Source organism: Rhamphochromis sp. 'chilingali' (assembly GCF_963969265.1).
Source record: "Rhamphochromis sp. 'chilingali' genome assembly, chromosome: 22".
NCBI classification, from domain to species: Eukaryota; Metazoa; Chordata; class Actinopteri; order Cichliformes; family Cichlidae; genus Rhamphochromis; species Rhamphochromis sp. 'chilingali'.
The window spans coordinates 31,117,225-31,138,034 of NC_137950.1; the positions used below are offsets into that span (position 1 = coordinate 31,117,225).

Sequence of the window (20,810 nt, forward strand, 5' to 3'; positions counted from 1 at the left end):
CAATGCTCTGTGCAGCTGCAGTCTGCCTTGTGTTTGCCAGAGGCCCGTGTGCCTGCTGGTTCTGACCCGTACCTGCCAGAGGCCCGTGCGCCTACTGGTTCTGAACTGTGCCTGCCAGAGGCCCGTGCGCCTGCTGGTTCTGACCTGTGCCTGCCAGAGGCCCGTGCGCCTACTGGTTCTGACCTGTGTGTTCCAGGGGCCCCGGTGCCCACTGGTCCAGAGACTGTTTTCGCTGGGGGGCCCGAGGAGCCCGTCCAGCCTCCTGCCTCGTCAGCTGGGGGGCCCGAGGAGCCCGCCCAGCTTCCTGTCTCGCCAGCTGGATGGCCCGAGGAGCCCGTCCAGCCTCAAGACTCATCGGCTGGAGGTTCAGGAGAACCTAGCCAGCCTCCTGTCTCGTCAGCTGGGGGGCCCGAGGAGCCCGTCCAGCCTCAAGACTCGTCAGCTGGGGGGCCCGAGGAGCCCGTCCAGCCTCAAGACTCGTCAGCTGGAGGTTCAGGAGAACCTAGCCAGCCTCCTGCCTCGTCAGCTGGAGGGCCCGAGGAGCCCGTCCAGCTGCCAACTGCAGCCTCATCATCCTCGCCAGCTGCAGCTTCATCCACGCCACGGGCAGCAGCAGCTTCTTCCACGCCTGCAGCGCTACAGTCTCCGGCTTCCACGCCGTCGCCTGCTGCAGCCTCATCGTCCTCGCCAGCTGCAGCCTCCGAGCCTTAATCCTCGCCCGGTGCAGCATCGTCATCTGCCTCGCCTGGCCCGGCTGCAGCATCGTCATCTGCCTCGCCTGGCCCGGCTGCAGCATCGTCATCAGCCTCGTCTGGTCCGGCCTCTGCTTCAGCCTCGTCTGGTCCGGCCTCTGCTTCAGCCTCGTCTGGTCCGGCCGCTGCCGTGTGCACGGTCGGCCCCCTGAACTGCCTCCACTCTGCCACCGCTGCCTTCCGCGCGGTCGGCCTCCAGACTTGTGTCATCGTCGCCATTGCTGTCCGCACGGTCGGCCGCCTGAACGGTTTCCTCGTCGCCGCCGTTGCTGTCCGCACGGTCGGCCGCCTGAACGGTTTCCCCGTCGCCGCCGCTGCCGTGTGCACGGTCGGCCCCCTGAACTGCCTCCACTCCGCCACCGCTGCCTTCCGCTCGGTCGGCTTATGGATCTACGTCGCCGACGTGGCCGGCCTCAGAAGATGAACTGTCCTGGACTTCTGAGTTGTCAGCCTCCGGGCCGGCCTCCTGAACTGTGTTTTGTTCTCGTGCTCCAGCATGTGTGTTTTTGTTTTGGACAATTCTCTCGGTTTGCTGGAGCTTGTGTTGGTCCCTCCGTCCTGGGCCCCCGCCGCCCGCCCTGGGTTGGTCGTCTGTTTTTGTTTTGGGCTGTCTGGAGCCAGCCCTTGGAGGGGGGGTACTGTCATGGTCCTGGGTCGTTGACCCAGCGTTTTGTGTTTTGTGATTATTTCCCTCTGTTCTAGTTATTCTGTGTCCTCCCCCCTTGTGTCCGGTTCGGGTTCTAGATTTCCTGTTTTGTTCTGAAAGTCTGTGTCTGTTGTCATTGTGTTCAGCTTGTGTCCTCCAGTCATCATGTGTATTCAGATCAGCTGTTCTTCCCTCCTGTGTGCGATTACCCGATTACCTTGTGTGTGTGTGTGTGTGTGTGTGTGTATATATAGTGGGTGTCGGTCTGTGTTCGTTGTCGGCTCGTCTGCGTTCTATGGTGTTCCTGTCTCTGCGTCTCTCTGCCCCGCACCCCTTTTGTATGGTCTCAGGTTTGTCATTTAGTTCTCCCAGTTTAGGTTTCTTCAGTCGTTTTGTCATGCCTCACTGCCTGTTTCTGCCATTGTCACTTTGTAAATAAACATCACTCGTATCATCAGTCACTGCTGCATTTTGGGTCCTCCCTTTCCTCCACACCACACGGCTCATTCCGCCAGCCGTGACACATATTCTCCACCTGAAAACGTCTTTTACCCTCACTTCTAAAGTGAGGCACATATTTCAGATGTTCCAACATCTGACAAAGTTTTAACATTAACTGAGCCCACCTCAGGGTCTTTGTCCACAGACACAGATGACTGAGTGTTTTACCTGACAGTAGGTTAAAGTCTTCTAGCTCTTCCTTCACAGTCATCATCAGCTCTTTGTCCACCTGTTAAGGCCTACAGAGGAGTAGACTACACCCCTGGAACCTCCGGTCACTTGGGAAAAATGTGTGTTCCCGCAGTGGTTGTGGATGGTTTCAGGAGGCTTGCTGGGTGAGATCGGTTGCAAAGAGGTTGCTGCACCAAAAACCTCCTTGCAACTGCTTTGATCACAGGCAGACGGCTGCGATCAGCTGAAGTTTTTAATGAAAGATGCAGACCTTTCTGCAAAATATTAACATTTACACTCTGAGCAAAAGTGTAGCTTTAAAACATGCAGTGCAAACCAGCAAATTTGGAACTTTTACTTTGAAGGTGAAAGGTCTCCAGTCAGCATTTTCACAGTGTCACTAGCACTTGGTGAATCATTCTTCCACGTGAACAACAGGTGATGCTGATTCTGCTAGAGACCAAAGCAGCACCATGCACCTCTCTGCAGCAACCAGCTGGAGAGTTACACCAACTTGTATCTGAGATGTCACATTAGCAAAATGCTTCTTTTAATCCAAAAACCAATGAGGACTGAGAACTGAAAGGTAAAAACAGCCGAATTCTTATTTGTCTTCTTCTTGATTAGCTGCATCCTTGCACTGTATGATTTCATCACACATACTAATTCCACTTAGTGAAGTCTCCTCTAAAGTTTGGGGAAATAAACTCAGCTGGACAATAAGGTTTAAGTTCAGACGTAACTTCTGCTGTAAAGCTGGACATTTAAAGCTGAACATCCTTTATGTGGACATTAAAAGAACTGCAGTTTCTGTCTCATTCATTTTTCAGCCGTTGAAGTTGCTGCTTGAGCGTCACCCCACCTCCCCCAAGAGCTGTGAAAGCCAGGATTTAATTTCATTCAAATGTTCCAGCAAAGAGAGGATCACATGAAAATGAAGGAAGAGAAGGAAGTGAGTTCAGGTTTGAATGTTTGCTTCCAGTGTTGTGTTAAATATCTGTGCAGCCAAATGAACAGATAACTTATTTTCTTCAGTCTAAACTGATGAAAATGCACGCTGATCCGTGAGCTATGCAAATGTGCAGAGAGCTGCAGCGCGTGAGGATTACTGTTTGGTGTTTGCATATTTAATCTGCTCCTGTCTGTTTGCCGTCTTTCTCTGTATGTTTAAGTGTCAAATAAAAGCACGAGAGGGGGAACACAAAGAGGAGACTCCCTGCGGTGAAGCGCAGCAGATGTTTTCCCCAGCTTGAGTGATGGGGATGGATCCACACGCTGACAGATTATTACCAGACACAGGAAGCTGTGCAGGAAACCCGAACTGCTGGCTCACGTTTCACTTTCACGTCTCATTCATAGCCAGTACATAAAAAGAAGTAAGGGATGCTTATCATGGAGTGTGTTTGTTTGATTGCCAGGAGTCATGCTGTTTAATACAGTTGAGCTGAATACTTCATAACACTTGTAAAACACTCCTGTTTTGATTTCTCCAACATTCAACACTTCAATATGTTTCCAGCACCTTGTTGAATCTGTGCCATGGAGAGTTAATGCAGTTCTGTAGCCCTAACACTGGTCCTAACATGGCGTGTATAATAATGGTGAGTCTACATTAGAGCTGCTTAACCTCCTAAGACCTGAACTCTTCCATGGCAGCATTCTTAATTTCTCTTTGATATTTGGGCATATTGGGACCTGATGAATGTAAAAACAAAGAATCACCAATTTTTTTTTTAAACCAATTTTTGTTTCTAAGAAAAATGAGAGGCACATATGAGGATATTTGTTTTAAATTTTGATAAAACAGAGGCAGTGTAATGTCCTCGTAGGTCCTTGTAGAGCAAAATTTAGTATTTTGGTCTAGACAACCCAAAATGTGATGTCCACATATGTGGACGCCAGGTCCTAGGAGGTTAAAGATGCTCAGATGACTGAAGCAGAAGGTTTCCAAAGAACTGCAGCTGAAGTTCTTTACATCTGTAAAGCTGTGTCTGAACAAAGCAAAGACTTCTGCAGTGAACAAGACCAGAGTGGAGTTGTTTGTCCTTAATGCACAGCAGCATGCTTGGATGAAACCAAACCTCATACGACCATGAGCACGGTGGTGGAGGGATGATGATCTGAGTGCACCGTAAACTTCTCTGTATACCAAAGTAATCTAGAGCCAGTGTGAGGCCATCTGTCCCACAGCTGAAACTTGGACCAAACTGGGTCATCAACAGGACCGCAGCAGATCTCCAACAGAACAACTGAAAAAGAAAAGAATGGAGCTGCTGCAGAGCTCAGAGAGCTGTGCATGAATGAATGCTGCAAACCTGAATGAAACGAAGCAACGCCGCAAAGAAGAGTGGAGCAAAACTCCTCCACAACCCCCTGATAGACTGATGAGATGACACAGAAACTACCACTGCAACGTGTTGCTGTTGAGTACATTCCTGCAATAAACCATCAGTCAATCTGATGTTGATTTCTAGGTGATATCCACGCATGTGTTTACGCCTAACCTGGCTCGTCTGTCCATCAGCAGCAGGTCCCTTTGCAGCCGTGGATTTTTATCTCTTTCTAAACCCAGAACGTGGTTGTTGTTTATTTCAGTTCCAGCTAAAATAACGGAGGTTCATAACATTCATGCAGAGGAGGCAAAACCAAAGCGTTCTGGAGGTGAAACCATGGAACGACTGTCACTGGATGCCTTTTCATCAGGGTCACTCAGGGTTTGGTGGTTTGATCCCTCAATGCTCCAGTCTGCATGCCAAAGTGCCCTTGGGCCAGACACTGAACCCTGATGGACTCATCGCACTGTGACTGTGAATGTGTGCCTGCATGTTTTAGACAAAACATCGATTCAAATGTGCGTGAGAGAAGTAGTAAGGATCAGTTAGAGTAGAAAAACATTACATAAGGACTGATCCTGAGGCACGTGAGTGTGCTGATCCCTGTACCTCTCTTCACCCCACTGCGGAGGTAAACCGGCAGGAGGGCCGGACTAATTCCTGACCCTATGTCAACTTTTATTGCCTTTAATTTAAATTATCCTTCCACAACTACAGATGATATGATTGTTTTCCTACAATCAAGCAGCTGTCTTTTTGGAGGGCTGATGACGTGTTAAGTTGTAGGTCTGTGACCTGAGAGATGGTGGTCAGAGATGGACTATTTTATAGCAGCAGCCCATAATCTCAGAGTCCGTGCAGCTATTAGTTTGTTCATTTTACAATAAATTCTCTGGTTTGAGCATCTCGGCTGTGCACGTTTTGTTAAACTGTGCAGTTCTAACTTGGCCTATCGAAAGCTTTCATGCATGCAAAGCGATGCAAAGACGAGTAACAACAACAGAGGAAATTCACAGGAATAAAAAAATAAAAATTAAATTACTGGATTAAATCATCTGTACTTGCAGCCAAACTTTGGTTCTCATAAGCTAAGAGTTCATTCTGCTCTTTCACCCGACGACAGCAGCACTGTTTTATCTGTTTTACCCTTCATTCTAATTTGTGTTGTACAGTTATTTCATTTTTAACCTTAATTTATATTTTATTCCTTCCTAGTTAAATTTACCCTTTTTAATTTTGCATATTTATTTCCTATCTTATTCATAGCCTTTCCTTTTTTTGTTTTCTTTAGGTCACGAGTAGTTGTCCAAGCATTTCACTACATATCGTACTGTGTATGACTGTGTACGTGACAAATAAAATTTGAATTTGAATTTGAATTTGAATTTGAATTTGAAATGTGTGACCTTCAGGTGCAACATGAGTAAATCAGAGCACTGGAGTAAAAAAAGTATGTGCCACTAAAATCTGGTGGAAGGCAAAACAATAGAATAAGAATGGAAATCCGCGCGGAGCAGCGAGCGCTGCACTGTCCTTTAAAGCGTCTCTGACCCAGAACTGCGTACAAGCATGTGGACTTAAACTCCGCGGCATCTGGCGCCAAACAGCCTGTAAACCTGCTTCACCTCTGAAGTCTGCGACCCACATGAGCAGAGAGCGAGGCAGAAAAACAAAAGCACTGAAGCATGTACAGGAGACAAGTTTCTCCATTAAAACAAAGAGAGAGAGAGGATGGAGGAGGAGGAGGAGCAGAGGAAGAATTAGCTTACCAGTAGAGTAGAGACAGCCCATCGAATCGCTCAGCGTCATGGGGGAGGAATGGCATCGCACGATGGCCTCAGACAAACAAATAAAGAGCTCTCACACAAACGCACACACAAAGAAAAAAAACAGGAGCGAGACGGGCGGCCGAGAGGAGGAGACGATGAGATGAGAAGAGGCGGCAGCGGCGGTTCAAACGGTGTGTGTGACCGCACAGAGAGGAGAGGAATGGAAATCCGCCTAGACAGGGAGAGACACGCTTACCTTTACTCACTAATCCGTGCTGATACCCGTCCCTCACACACACACATACACACACACGCACACACACACACACACACACGCACACACACACACGCACACACACACACGCACACACACACACACACGCACACACACACACACACACACCAAACTTTAAAGTTTCCTTCAGCTGCAGGATGAGAGCATTAAACAGGAGATTAAATGTGTTGAATTGTAGACTCTGTGGGTGAAGATCACCTGTAAGCAGGGGCAGGAAGTTCAGTTCAGGCTCACATTTGGAGACTGGTTGGGATGGTCTCCTGGTTCATACTAGAGATGGCACGATACCACTTTTTTATGTCCGATACCGATACCGATATCATAAATTTGGATATCTGCCGATACCGATATGAATCCGATATAGTGTTTTTTAATCAACAAAACTGTTTTTTAAATATCTTGCTGCATTTTGTATAAGTTCATACTCAAGTTTAAAACAACTACACTAAAGCTATTCTGTTATACCTGTATGCAAAAAAAAATATTTCATAGTACAGCAATACTGATCAATCTAATAAACTTAAACCTACACCATCCTCCCTATTCTGGTATTTTAAAGAGTACTTAGCATAAATATTAAGCAACCTAACTAATAGGGTTCCAACTCCCAGCAACAACAAAAATAAATAAATAAAAAATAGGGAACCACCCCTCACGCTCCACCTCATGATGCTTAATCGCCGTAATCAACCTTAATTTGATGCAGTGTGAAAAAAAAATGCACAGAAATCAATTATTTTTCAAGAAATATTAAATAGATTCAACATCTTTCTTCAACAAAATTGCAGACTGCACAGATGGTACCTTCCCAAAGGAAAAAGTAGTATAGCTTACTAGGGTATATTAGACTTAATAGTTACTATATACAGTAATGGACTTCTATTCATTTTGCATCAAATTAAAACTTTGGCTGTCAGATAATTATTTATTAAAAGCTTGACATTTTAAATGAGAATAAGAAAGAAAAGTATGTCTTTGTGCCCCCTTTTCCCTGTTAATGCCCTATCGGCCCCCCTGGCTAAACTTTGCTAGATCCGCCCCTGCACAGTTACCAGCCGTCAGCTACGTAGAAAAAGATCCTCGAGTAGAAAGTAATATTAAATAAATTCTAACAACAGCTGATCAAGCTTAAACGTGCTGCTGTTGTTCAGCCGCTGGTTTCCTCTTTCTGGTGCAAAGTGGGCCAAAAGCAAACAAGAGACACGGACTCGAGACAGAAAAGCCGATCAGCTGATCGTTAAGCAGTTTCATGATTGAAGTAGCAGCAAGAAGAGGCAGTCGCTCGTTAAGCTTAACGCAGGAATGCTTTACAAACATTCAGAGATGGACTTACACACTTGCTTTACTTCTCTCGGGATAACTTTGTCGGAGATGAAATGCCGGGTTGCTAGCGAAGCTCCAAATGCTATCCAGACCACCGACAGGTCCCGCATGCCACAGCCGCTCTATCACGTGATGCATACTGCTCCGACGTGCTAACCTGAGGTGAGTTACGGTGTGTTGCAAGTTTTGTGAGGTGCTTTCGTGATATTTAATGGATCGGATTACATTTTTTATTTTTCTCCGATATCCGATCCAGTAATTTAGGTCAGTATCGGACCGATACCGATACGTAATATCGGATCGGTCCATCTCTAGTTCATACATCATCACAAAGTTTGAACTCTTTACACCACTGCAGCTGAAATCTAGGCCCAGTACTTGTTAGCTTCCTTCAGCTGTAATATCAGCAGTGCGAGCTGCTTACATCAAACCAAAGTGTCAGGCGTGCTTACTGTCCCATTCCCAGCTGATGACTTTAGAGCAAAGACTGGACTTCTCCTTTTAAATGTATGTAGTTTGTTGCCCAAGATGGACTTTTTTCATATTTGGGTATAATCCATGACTCAACACATTTATCACTGACAAACAACTTAGCATTGAAGCCAGGGCTGCCCTTTGTCACTGATTCTGTTCATAAGTTTTATGGACAGGATTTCTAGGCGCAGCCAACTGGCGGAGGGCTTTCACTTGGGTGGTCTCAGAATCTCATCTCTGCTTTGCGCGGATGATGTGGTTCTGTTGGCTTCATCGGGTGAGGGCCTCCAGCTGGCACTGGAACGGTTCGCAGCCGAGTGTGAAGCGGCGGAAATGAGGATCAGCACCTCCAAATCTGAGGCCATGGTTCTCAGCCAGAAAAGGGTGGAGTGCCCACTCCGGGTCAGGGTCTCATCCCGGGACGAGTGGAGGAGTTCAAGTATCTCAGGGTCTTGTTGAAGAGTGACAGGAGAAGGGAGCCGGAGATTGACAGAAGGATTGGTACCGGTCTATTGTGGAGGAGAGAGCTGAGTGTAAAAGCGAATCTCTCAATTTACCGGTCGATCTACGTCCCTACCCTCACCTATGGCCACGAGCTGTGGGTAGTGACCGAAGAATGAGATCGCAAATACAAGCGGCGGAAATGAGCTTCCTCCAAAGGGTGAAATAGGGTGAGAAGTTCGACCATACAGGAGGGGCTCAGAGTAGAGTCGCTGCTCCTCCACATCGAAAGGAGTCAGCTGAGGTGGTTTGGGCAGCTGACAAGGATGCCTCCTGGTGCCTCCTGGGTGAGGTGTTCCACTGGGAGGAGGCCCCGGGGCAGACCCAGGACACGCTGGAGAGATTATATCTCTTAGCTGGCCTGGGAACGCCTTGGTGTTCCCCCGGATAAGCTGGAGGAGGTGGCTGGGGAGAGGGAGGTCTGGGCCTCTCTGCTTAGGCTGCTGCCCCCGCGACCCGGCCCCGGATAAGCAGAAGAAGATGGATGGATGGACATTATGTATGTAACACACTGTGTCATTGCTACAAATATATAATTTTTAAAAAAAACCAAGCCCTAAATTATTATTACATTGTAACTGCCCATTATCTACATCTTTTTGAGGTCTGATCATTTTTTGATCTTGCTTCCTTGATGTGATTCCCAGGGTTCAGTCCTGGGGCCATTATTATTCACCAGATATGTTAATGTTGATCAAGGAGTATCGAACACTAATTTCCATTTTTATGCCGACGACACTGTGATGTATTCCACACCTCAGCTCCAACAATCATTTAATACTGTTCAGCAAACTTTGTGCTGTTCAAAATTACTTTTCAATGCAAAAAAATAAATACATGTTGTTTCCAACACTAAATTAAATTCTTTGACTTTTCCATCTATCACAGCTCTTCGCGGTTGGAAGACTGATTTGGTATCTAACTCTTGACTGGTGATTCTCTCTCCTCCCTCCAAGTCTCATATCAAACAGTTGGTGTCATGAACGTGATGAACATGGAAACATGAGCCCTTCACAATAAAACAGGAAACAGAGGAACATGATGCCGGACAGGAGGAGAGGCAGACGAGAGGAAGCGAGGAACACGAGGGAGAGAGAGAGCAGACATGACGGGCTGGGAAACAGATAAACATGGCGAGGTAAAACACAAGGAGGGGAAACAAGGCACAAGAACTCACATAAGCACAAACAAACATAAGGACTCATCCAGGCTGGAGAAACTGATCAGGAGGGCTAGCTCTGTGGTCGGCATGAAGCTGGACACTCTGGTGACAGTGGCAGAGAAAAGGACATTAAAGAAACTGATGGACATTATGGACAATGCCAGGCATCCTCTGCACACGGCCATTAACAACCAGAAGAGTCTGTTCAGTGACGGGTTGCTTCTCCCAAAGACAAGAACTAACAGACTTAAAAACTCCTTTGTCCCACACACCATCAGACTGTTTAACTCCTCTCTGGAGGGGAGAGGGAGGGGAAACAGGAGGACAAAGGAGGGAACAACTAAGCTGTAGTGCCTCTTCACCTCACTGTGCAATACCTTTTGTGCAATACTTTTGTAAATAGTCAACGGTGCAATAGACTCAATACTTGAAATGTGCAATTCACTTGTATTTTTATTTTTATTCCTATTTATTCTATTTATCCCCTTCGTATATTTTATTTATATTGTCTCTGTATTTATATATATGTGTGTGTGTATAACTCTGTAACTTCTGTCGGTGCTGTGCTTTTTTGGAAATCGAATTTCCCAGAGGAACCCACCCGAGGGATTAATAAAGTTCTATCTTATCTTATCTTAAACAGACACTCAGAGGGCAAAGACACAAGGAGGAAAAGCTAAACAGAACAACCTAGGTACTACAGAATAACCTTAGACTAACAAAGTGAACGAAACAACAAAAACACCAGAGAACTGAGAGCGCTGGGACCCTGGTCCATGACAAGTTGGAAAAAAAAAACTGAAACCGAAATTCAGATTGGTCTTTTGAGTGAAGTCTTATCAGTGGGAACATTAAACCATTAGGATATTCTCATTTATAAATGATCTGCAGCAGATCTTCCAGATATGAATTTATAAGGATGCTTTACAAGGATCTTGTTTCTCTGAGTCTGTTAAAACAAATGCTTAATATTTTAAACACTCAAAGATCTGCATGCAAATGTGTTGTTTGTTGAATTATTTGGTGACACTGTTGAACTTTTTATTTAGATTTTTGTGATCAATGATGTTTCATAATTTGTAAATTTAGTTTTTTTCAGGTCACCTTGTCAATAAGATTTTAAATCTCAGTGGGTCTTTCCTGGTTAAATAAAGAATTAATAATTAATTATGACGTGCTTAAATTTCAGATTTGTTATGAACTCTTTAACGTCCAGCGTCTTTGTTTTCACTGAGACTGAAAGCTTGGAGTCATTTTTAATGCTGCTCTTTACAGGCGAGTTCACTGAGACAACAGAAAAAGACACGAGTGTTTTAGAGCTTCACCATCTTTCCTTTATGGTTTTACAGCTTTATTATCAGTTTCTGTTTGAGCAGCAGTCTTTTATTTTCTGCTAAACTCTGAATCTTATTATTACTATTAACCTCTGGTGCTGGTGAGTAACTGAGCAGTTTTTAGTTAGTTCTTTAATGTAATATGAAATATTTCCAGTTCTGAGCTGTCAGGGTTCAATTCTAAAGTTTAGCTGATATTTATACAATCAAACACTCATCTGTGTGAGTCACAGGAAGTGTAAAGCAGGAGAAAACAGTCTTAGAAACCCTACACCTCTGTGGATCAGGCCAACCCACAGCTCAACAGAAACACCGAGATTTCGACACTTCCTCATTCTTCATCGTGTTTGTCCCCACAGAAGGAAACAAGTTTCACCCTCAGGTCGTCAGCAATGACGCATCAAAGACATTGGCCGGCGAGAATATCAGTAAATGTGACGACCTCTGACCCAGAAACGCGCGAGCTAAAACCACAAAGGTCTGTTCGTTACCTGGTTCCATGGTAACCAAGCAAACTATAAACAAACCTGGACTGTTTATGAGCGCAGATTCACGGGTCAAGGAAGTGCTCGTGGTCACGTATAAACAAAGCTTTTTAATATATATCTAACTTCATAACAACATCATGAGGTCAGAATCATGGAAAGCAGCTCTGGTGGAGTCTCAGAGAATAATAAAGAGCAGTAAAGCAGTGAAAAGCAGAATAGGCTGTAAAGTTTTCAGTAACTTGGACGCCTGGAAAGGATTCCCTGTAAAATCTAAATATTTGTATAACCAGTTAAATGCTGGTGCTAAAGTATGTCATGTTACTGGTAGCACTCTTGGCTGAGTAGTTTTCCTCGGCCCCTCAGTTTGTGAAATGTGTTGTGAAATGTTTTTGACTCTGACTTCGTTCACACTCTGTACCAGCCTCTGTGGGGCAACGGGCTGACGAGGAAGATCCTCCCGCGGGAGACATAAATACCCGACAAAGATCATTCCTCCTCGGACACTTTATGGATGAACGTCTCGCGTCGGGACTGGTGAGTACTGGATTCATCTAATCTCCTCTGATTCTCTGGATCAGATGTGGAAACATACACAGGCCTGTTTAATCCGCGTGTGCTGACATATATTCTCAGTGTAAACTCCTTAAAAGTGCCACATGTAAACTAAAAATAAATAACCTTCCATGCATATTTTAAAAAATGTTTATTTTTCCTGGAACAGCTGTGATGCTATGATAGAGCTATCTGTGTTTATTGTAATTTAATAACTGAATCCTGTAGCTGGGAACTTCAGGCCATTAAAACTTCATGTTGATTGAATATTATATGGCACAATAACACCGTAATGGCACACTTCTTTGTTAAATCATAATCAGAATACTTTATTAATCCTTAAGGAAACTGTGTGGGTTACAGTTGCTCCAAGACAGTAACAGACTCAGCTATTTTAATAATATGTTACATTGTTTACAAATTTAAGAAATTGCACTAAAATAAACAAATCAGTCAATTATAAATATCAAGAATATTGAAAAGAATATCAGACGTGAGAATGTATTTGATTGACATTTGACTCTAACTTGTGAACTTTGTCATTTGTTGTTTCACTGTAAAAGAAAGTATTTTGACTTAATTAAACATTTTTTAGGTCTTTCTTCTGTTTGTTTAATATTTTGGATCCCAGCATGTCCAGGACTTGTGAAAGAGTGGAAGTGATTCATGTCATCTTTGATAAAAATCTAAATTCTGCTGTTTTAAAACAGAAAAAAAGGAAGAACAAGAGGAAGCTTCAAATTTCAAGAGTTTGGAAACTTTCCAAGGTGTGGTCACACAGACTTTCCCCCTCGCTCAGATTTAACCACCAAACCCACAGATATTTTTAACAGTCAAACTTAAGAATAATCCTCAATAAACTTCAAGGACTTTCTGCCCGAGTCACCAAAATGACCTCAGAGCCAAACTTCACCACTGCCTCAAACCTCACCACCCCCTCTGCCAATGGTGGCTGCCCACCTGTCGGTATTGGGCTGGAAGGTAAGATCTTTTTTGTTATTCTCTTTTTATTAAACAACCTATATAAACACAAATAATCCAAAATAAACATATAAACAAGATCAGATGTAAATAAAAATAAATAAATAAATAAATAAATAAAAAAAAACCAAAAAAACCAAAAACAGACAGGTGTACCCTCTAGTGTGTATGTACTCGCACACACATATTCACTCACACACCCATATTCTTAGGCATACATACACATACCTACTTACATATGTGTTCACTTATAGTCTCATACATACTAGCATATACATATAAACACATAACGATTCAAAAATGTGGCATATATAGTTACAGAGATTCAAACAAGATCAGGTCTCCTTAACTGGATGTAGTGTTTCCATTTACCCCAAATTTCACTAAATATATCAAACTGGAGTCTTTTAATGAAGGTAATTCTTTCCATTTTAAACATCCCATATACACTCTCATGCCAATCACCCAGTGATGGAATTTTCGCACTAAGCCATTTCTTGGTAATAATTTTACAGGCAGCCAAACTCAGGATACCATACAACTGCTTAGACATTTTATCTACATTTACTGAGTATAAATATCCAAACAAAAGTTCGTCCCAATTAAAGGGAAGCTGCATACAAAAAATAATCTGCAACTCAGAGTGGATCAATACCCAAAAAATGTTGATCCTTGGGCAAGACCAGAACAGATGGAAATGTTTTACTCCTTGGGCCCCACAATTTCTCCAGCAATTAGAGTGGTTAAAATAATGTTTACTTTGTGCAGGAGTAATAAAAAACCTACAGATACTCTTCCAACCATAACATCTCCATGTATTAGAACTAGAAATTCTCCACTGAAAAGCGCACTGCTCATACCAAATGTTATCTGATATTGCTATATTTGTTTCACTTTCCCATTTTTTTTTTGGATGTAGGTAGTATTCCACTTCTTAACCTCTTGTATACCCTTGTACAATCTTGAAATCACCTTAGGGCCTGTGTCAGCCTGATAGGCCTTGACAAATATACTCAGAACAGGTAAAGAAAAAAGATCTGTTCTCTTAGGTATAAAATTATATGATGATGATTATATGATGATTATATGATGCCTAATTTGTAAGAACCTAAAAAAGTCCGTTTTACTTAATTGGTATTGATCTTTTATTGATTGGAAGTCCCTAAGAATTCCCTTATCGTAAAACATACAATATGCCGTTAAACCTTGTCCAGCCCATTTTTTATATCTTACGTCTAATTCATTAGGTAAAAAATCACTGTCAAAAGCGCACCATCTTAAAATCCTAACCTCTTCAATCCAATCATTCTTATTAAGAAATTGTAAGAGTTTTAAGGGTAGGTTAATCCATTGGCTTCCTTGATGAATTTGTTTTTTAATAAGTGTCACATCCCCTAGAATTGCCTGAATTGGAGAATCTTTTATAGTCACTGTTTCTAGTTGTAGTTCTTTCCATCTCGCTTGATAATCTACATTACACCAACACACTAATGTTCTCAATTGAGCAGAAATATAATAGTCTTTCAAACATGGGAACCCCAACCCTCCTTTGTCTTTAGCCAACTGAATAGTTTGGTACTTAATCCGTGGTTTTTTCCCCTGCCATATAAACCTAGAGATTATTTTGTCCCATTCCCGAAATTGTTTGTCAGTTATTTCTACAGGGAGTGTTTGGAACAGATAGAGCATCCTAGGCAAGATATTCATTTTAACTGTATCTATACGTGATTCAAAATTTAAAAATGGTAATAAATTCCATCTTTTAATATCCTCATTTATTTTATAACTTAAAGGATTAAAGTTTGCATTGTATATCTTAGATAGATCTTTAGTAATATTTACTCCAAGATACTTTATCTGCTCCGTCTCCCATTTCAAGGTAAGATCATGCCACCCGTCCTCATCATCGACGTCATTCTGGGGCTGCTGGGAAACCTGGTCGCTCTGTGGATCTTCTGCTTCAAACTGAAGGCGTGGAACCCCAACAGCCTCTTCCTCTTCAACCTGGTTATCGCAGACTTCCTCGCTCTAGTGAGTCTACCTCTGAGGATCGACGCCTTGCTCAGGAGTCACTGGGTGTTTGGAGACGGCATGTGTCGGATCAACCTCTTCCTGATGTTTTCCAACCGCTCGGCGAGCATCGCACTCATGACCGTGGTGGCAATTTATCGCTACTTTAAGGTGAGAGAGTCCTCGTGGTGATGGAGTTGTAAAAATGCTTAACAAAGTTTTTTGTTGCACCTCGTTGGGCCACATTCCTGGTAAAGAGAACAAACCTCTGACTGCATTTCTAATATTTTTGAATCACTCCAACACGGGAAACTCGTGTGCTGCAGGTCTGTTAAAGTGATACAGGTTGTTTTTATTCATGGGGCTCCAAACAGGGAAAAGTTGGTAGTAATAGCTTGATGTAAATAGCTTGATGACATAACTGGGTAAAACTAAAGTTAAGCCAACATGGGTAAACAGCTGGTATGGTTAGGTAGCGGTATAAAGAGTAGCCCACTCAGCTAAATTAATGGATAAATAGCTGTAATCATATTCTACATTGTCATTTATAAATGAAGCTGAAGGAAGGAAGACTGAAACTGTGTTAGGAAGTTAGGACCTTTACCTGACTGAGATCTTTAAATCCATCCATCCATCACCTGACACTGTGACATGAAAACTGGTTTCCTGTTTACAAATGGTCCAATAACGCTGCAGGAACCATGATGATTGGCCAATCAGTGCCAGGCACACAATTAATTTCACCATCAAACATTTTCAAGATTCAAAAGATGATTTAAACAGAAACTGCTGCTTTAGTTTCGGCACTATCCCGACATACCGAAAATAGGAACATGTTTTGATGTTCTTCTGCCCCTAAAACCCAGGAAAAACCCATCATGTGACGGTGCAGGGTGTGCCAAAATAACTTCAGGTGTGGGTCTACCAACTGGCGAGAGAAATGTTGAGCTAGTTTGTAATTTAATCCCAAATCTGATTTTTTTGTGTGTCTACTGGAGGAGACCCCAAACTAGATGATGTAGAACAGAAGTTCCTACTTGTTTATCCAGATAATTGTATTCAGGTGGAAGTTTCAGAACCAGTATCACCAGTGCTGTTTTCTTCCAGGTGGTCCATCCTCACCACCGCTTCAACCGCATGACCAAGCGACAGGCGGTGTTCGTGTCGCTGTTTGTCTGGCTGCTGGTCATCACGCCCCGGGTTCCTATGCTGGCTTACAACCACATCAAGGGCAGCGGCAACACAACCCAGTGCTTCTTCTTCACGTCTTACAAAGAGGCGTCGCGAGCCATCATCATCCTGGTGGCCATGCATCGCATCCTCACCGTGCTGGAGTTCATCTTCCCGATGGCCATGCTGCTGTTCTGCTCCATCCGGATCTCCAGCTTCCTGAAGGAACGATGTATGGGCAAACCCGACAAAGTGCACAAGGCGATGCGAGTGTGCATCGCCATCGTCGCAGTATTCATGGTATGCTTTCTGCCCACCACGGTGACAACCATCGGAGTGTGGATCATCCGCTCGTACCGCCCGTGGGACTGCACCAGCTTCTACAGATTCACCCAGCTCAGCATCGTGTCTCTGGGGTTGAACTTCCTGAACTCGGCCCTGGATCCCATCATCTACATCTTCTCAAGCTCCATGTTCAGGAAGGCCCTGGTGGGTGCGCTGCCCTGTGCACTTCGCTGTGGGCAGGACGCGGAGGACAACAAGACGTCTTCTTCGGGAACTCAGTCGACCACCCAGGAGGAGATGAAATCCATGAGGACTGATTGAGGAAGCGAGGCGAAATAGTAAACTGCTCCTTGCTAATAAAGACTAATCAAAGAAGTGAAACCTTTTCCCTGCTCTGATTTCCTTTATTTTTGTATAATTTTGCATAAAGTTATATCTTTGGCTTGTTTTATGATGAATCTGAAAATCTGTCGCATAACCATGTAAACATATATTCAGTCAAGTTTGAAATATTTTTCCTGTTGAACTCTTTAAATGTAAGTTTTAAGCCTTGTCTTTTGTTTTTTATATTTTTTTATTTTGATTAAAAAAAATATTTTAAAAACAGAAATAAAAAAACATCACTGAGATCTCAAAACCTGCAGTTCCTCTGACATCCAGCAGAGGCTCCAGCAGTGAGCCAGTCCCCATAGAGTACCATGCTAAACTGCAGCAGAAGAAAATATGTTTACAGCCTGATACTGAAACTGTTTTGGTCTCTGTGCATAAGTCAGCTTAAAATGTTTCTATAATTTACCAGTTTAAATTGAATTAAAGGTATATTCAGTAAATTTCTTTTAGGTATTTTAAAAATTACACTATATCGGATATCGGCAGATATCCAAATTTATGATATCGGTATCGGTTTCGGAAATAAAAAAGTGGTATCGTGCCATCTCTAATAACAAATAACTCTTATGCTGTATTAAAAGCCAGTAAATAAAAATGCATTTTAAGATAAGATTTTAAAAGATTGACAGTGGGAGCCTGTCTGATGTATAGGGGTAAATTCATTCAGTTCATTAATTCATTCATCCATCCATCCATTCGCTTCCGCTTATCCTTTTCAGGGTCGGGGGGGGGGGGGCTGGATGGAGCCTATCCCAGCTGTCATAGGGCGAGATGCGGGGTACATGTTGGACAGGTCACCAGTCTGTCGCAGGGCCAACACACAGGGACAGACAACCATTCGCACTCACATTCACTCCTATGGGCAATTTGGATTAATCAATTGACCTATCCTCACAAGCTGCATGTCTTTGGACTGTGGGAGGAAGCCAGAGTACCCGGAGGGAACCCACGCAAACACGGGGAGAACATGCAAACTCCACACAGGAGTATGGGGTGTCTTGCCCGTTGCTATGGGCCATTCAGTCCTTATACAACTGTTGCAAGAGCTTGGGCCGCATAGCAATAAGTCGGACTGGTTCCTGGTGGGTGATGGGCTCCGCCAGGGCTGCCCTTTCTCACAGATTCTGTTCATAATTTTTATGGACAGAATTTCTAGGTGCAGCCAAGTGGCGGAAGGCTTTCACTTGGGTAGTCTCAGGATCTCATCTCTGCTTTTCATGGATGATGTGGTTCTGTTGGCTTCATCAGGTGATGGCCTCCAGCTCAGCTTGGATTGGTTCACAGCCGGAAAAAGGTGGCGTGCCCACTCTGGCTCAGGGACAAGTTCTTACCGAAGTGGAGGAGTTTAAGTATCCTGGGGTCTTGTTCATGAGTAACAGGAGAAGGAAGCTCAACAGATCGACAGACAGATTGTTGCTGCGGTTGCAGTGATGCAGACACTGTACAGGTCTGTTGTGGTGAAGAGGGTCAATTTACCGGTCGATCTACGTCCCCATCCACACCTATGATCCCAAGCTGTGGGTAGTGACCGAAAGAATGACATTGAGGATACAAGCGGCAGAAATGGTAAATGGCCTGTATTTATATAGTGCTTTACTAGTCCCTAAGGACCCCAAAGCGCTTTACATATCCAGTCATCCACACATTCACACACTGGTGATGGCAGCTACATTGTAGCCACAGCCACCCTGGGGCGCACTGACAGAGGCGAGGCTGCCGGACACTGGCGCCACCGGGCCCTCTGACCACCACCAGTAGGCAACGGGTGAAGTGTCTCGCCCAAGGACACAACGACCGAGACTGTCCAAGCCGGGGCTCGAACCGGCAACCTTCCGATTACAAGGCGAACTCCCAACTCGTGAGCCACGATCGCCTTCGCCACGATGGGCTTCCTCTGAAGGGTGGCTGGCCTCTCCATTAGAGATAGGGTGAGAAGTTTGGCCAGTAGAGTGGCTGCTCCCCCACATCGAAAGGAGCCAGTTGAGGCGGTTTGGGCATCTGACAAGGATGCCTCCTGGGTGCCTCCTTCATGAGGTGTTCGCCCACCAGGAGGAGGATCTGGGGCAAACCCAGGACACGCTGGAGAGAATACAGTGGGGCAAAAAAGTATTTAGTCAGCCACCGATTGTGCAAGTTCCCCCACTTAAAATGATGACAGAGGTCAGTAATTTGCACCAGAGGTACACTTCAACTGTGAGAGACAGAATGTGAAAAAAAAATCCATGAATTCACATGGTAGGATTTGTAAAGAATTTATTCGTAAATCAGGGTGGAAAATAAGTATTTGGTCACCTCAAACAAGGAAAATCTCTGGCTCTCACAGACCTGTAACGTCCTCTGTAAGAAGCTTTTCTGTCCCCCACTCGTTACCTGTATGAATGGCACCTGTTTGAACTCATCATCTGTATAAAAGACACCTGTCCACAGCCTCAAACAGTCAGACTCCAAACTCCGCCATGGCCAAGACCAAAGAGCTTTCGAAGGACACCAGGAAAAGTATTGTAGACCTGCACCAGACTGGGAAGAGTGAATCTACAATAGGCAAGCAGCTTGGTGTGAAAAAATCAACTGTGGGAGCAATCATCAGAAAATGGAAGACATACAAGACCACTGATAATCTCCCTCGATCTGGGGCTCCACGCAAGATCTCATCCCGTGGGGTCAAAATGATCATGAGAACGGTGAGCAAAGATCCCAGAACCACACGGGGGGACCTGGTGAATGACCTGCAGAGAGCTGGGACCAAAGTAACAAAGGTCACCATCAGTAACACACTACAACGGCAGGGAATCAAATCCCGCAGTGCCAGACGTGTTGCGCTGCTGAAGCCAGTGCATGTCCAGGCCCGTCTGAAGTTTGCCAGAGAGCACATGGATGATACAGCAGAGGATTGGGAGAATGTCATGTGGTCAGATGAAACCAAAGTAGAACTTTTTGGTATAAACTCAACTCGTCGTGTTTGGAGGAAGAAGAATACTGAGTTGCATCCCAAGAACACCATACCTACTGTGAAGCATGGGGGTGGAAACATCATGCTATGGGGCTGTTTTTCTGCCAAGGGGACAGGACGACTGATCCGTGTTAAGGACAGAATGAATGGGGCCATGTATCGTGAGATTTTGAGCCAAAACCTCCTTCCATCAGTGAGAACTTTGAAGATGAAACGAGGCTGGGTCTTCCAACATGACAATGACCCAAAACACACCGCCCGGGCAACAAAGGAGTGGCTCCGTAAGAAGCATTTGAAAGTCCTGGAGTGGCCTAGCCAGTCTCCAGACCTCAACCCCATAGAAAATCTGTGGCGGGAGTTGAAAGTCCGTGTTGCTCGGCGACAGCCCCAAAACATCACTGCTCTCGAGAAGATCTGCATGGAGGAATGGGCCAAAATACCAACTACTGTGTGTGCAAACCTGGTAAAGACCTATAGTAAACGTTTGACCTCTGTTATTGCCAACAAAGGTTATGTTGCAAAGTATTGAGTTGTATTTTTGTTATTGACCAAATACTTATTTTCCACCCTGATTTACGAATAAATTCTTTACAAATCCTACCATGTGGATTCATGGATTTTTTTTTTCACATTCTGTCTCTCACAGTTGAAGTGTACCTCTGGTGCAAATTACTGACCTCTGTCATCATTTTAAGTGGGGGAACTTGCACAATCGGTGGCTGA

The 20,810-nt window shown here is 44.2% G+C and overlaps 2 protein-coding genes across 2 annotated transcripts in view; one reads left to right on the plus strand and one right to left on the minus strand.

Moving 5' to 3' along the window:
• The window catches only part of stxbp4 (syntaxin binding protein 4), a 48,624-nt gene extending 42,271 nt beyond the window's left edge, over window positions 1-6,353 (minus strand). The window contains exon 1 of the mRNA XM_080872058.1: window positions 6,173-6,353. Coding sequence (XP_080728184.1) covers window positions 6,173-6,228 — 56 coding nt within the window. The 5' untranslated portion in view covers window positions 6,229-6,353. The remainder of the gene's footprint in view (window positions 1-6,172) is intronic.
• Window positions 6,354-12,161: 5,808 nt separating this feature from the next.
• On the plus strand, window positions 12,162-17,293 carry LOC308391175 (hydroxycarboxylic acid receptor 2-like). Its single transcript, XM_080873646.1, has 4 exons — window positions 12,162-12,283; window positions 13,012-13,282; window positions 15,162-15,463; window positions 16,400-17,293. The coding sequence occupies exons 2-4, from the start codon at window positions 13,192-13,194 to the stop codon at window positions 17,066-17,068; spliced, it is 1,062 nt and encodes a 353-aa protein (XP_080729772.1). The 5' UTR covers window positions 12,162-12,283; window positions 13,012-13,191; the 3' UTR covers window positions 17,069-17,293.
• The last annotated feature ends 3,517 nt before the right edge of the window (window positions 17,294-20,810 follow it).

Coding starts and splice junctions, on each gene's coding strand:
- LOC308391175 (XM_080873646.1), top strand. CDS start 13,192: ATGACCTCAGAGCCAAACTTCACCACTGCCTCAAACCTCACCACCCCC. Junction 13,283..15,161: donor TGTCGGTATTGGGCTGGAAG/GTAAGATCTTTT, acceptor TCCCATTTCAAG/GTAAGATCATGCCACCCGTC. Junction 15,464..16,399: donor CAATTTATCGCTACTTTAAG/GTGAGAGAGTCC, acceptor GTTTTCTTCCAG/GTGGTCCATCCTCACCACCG.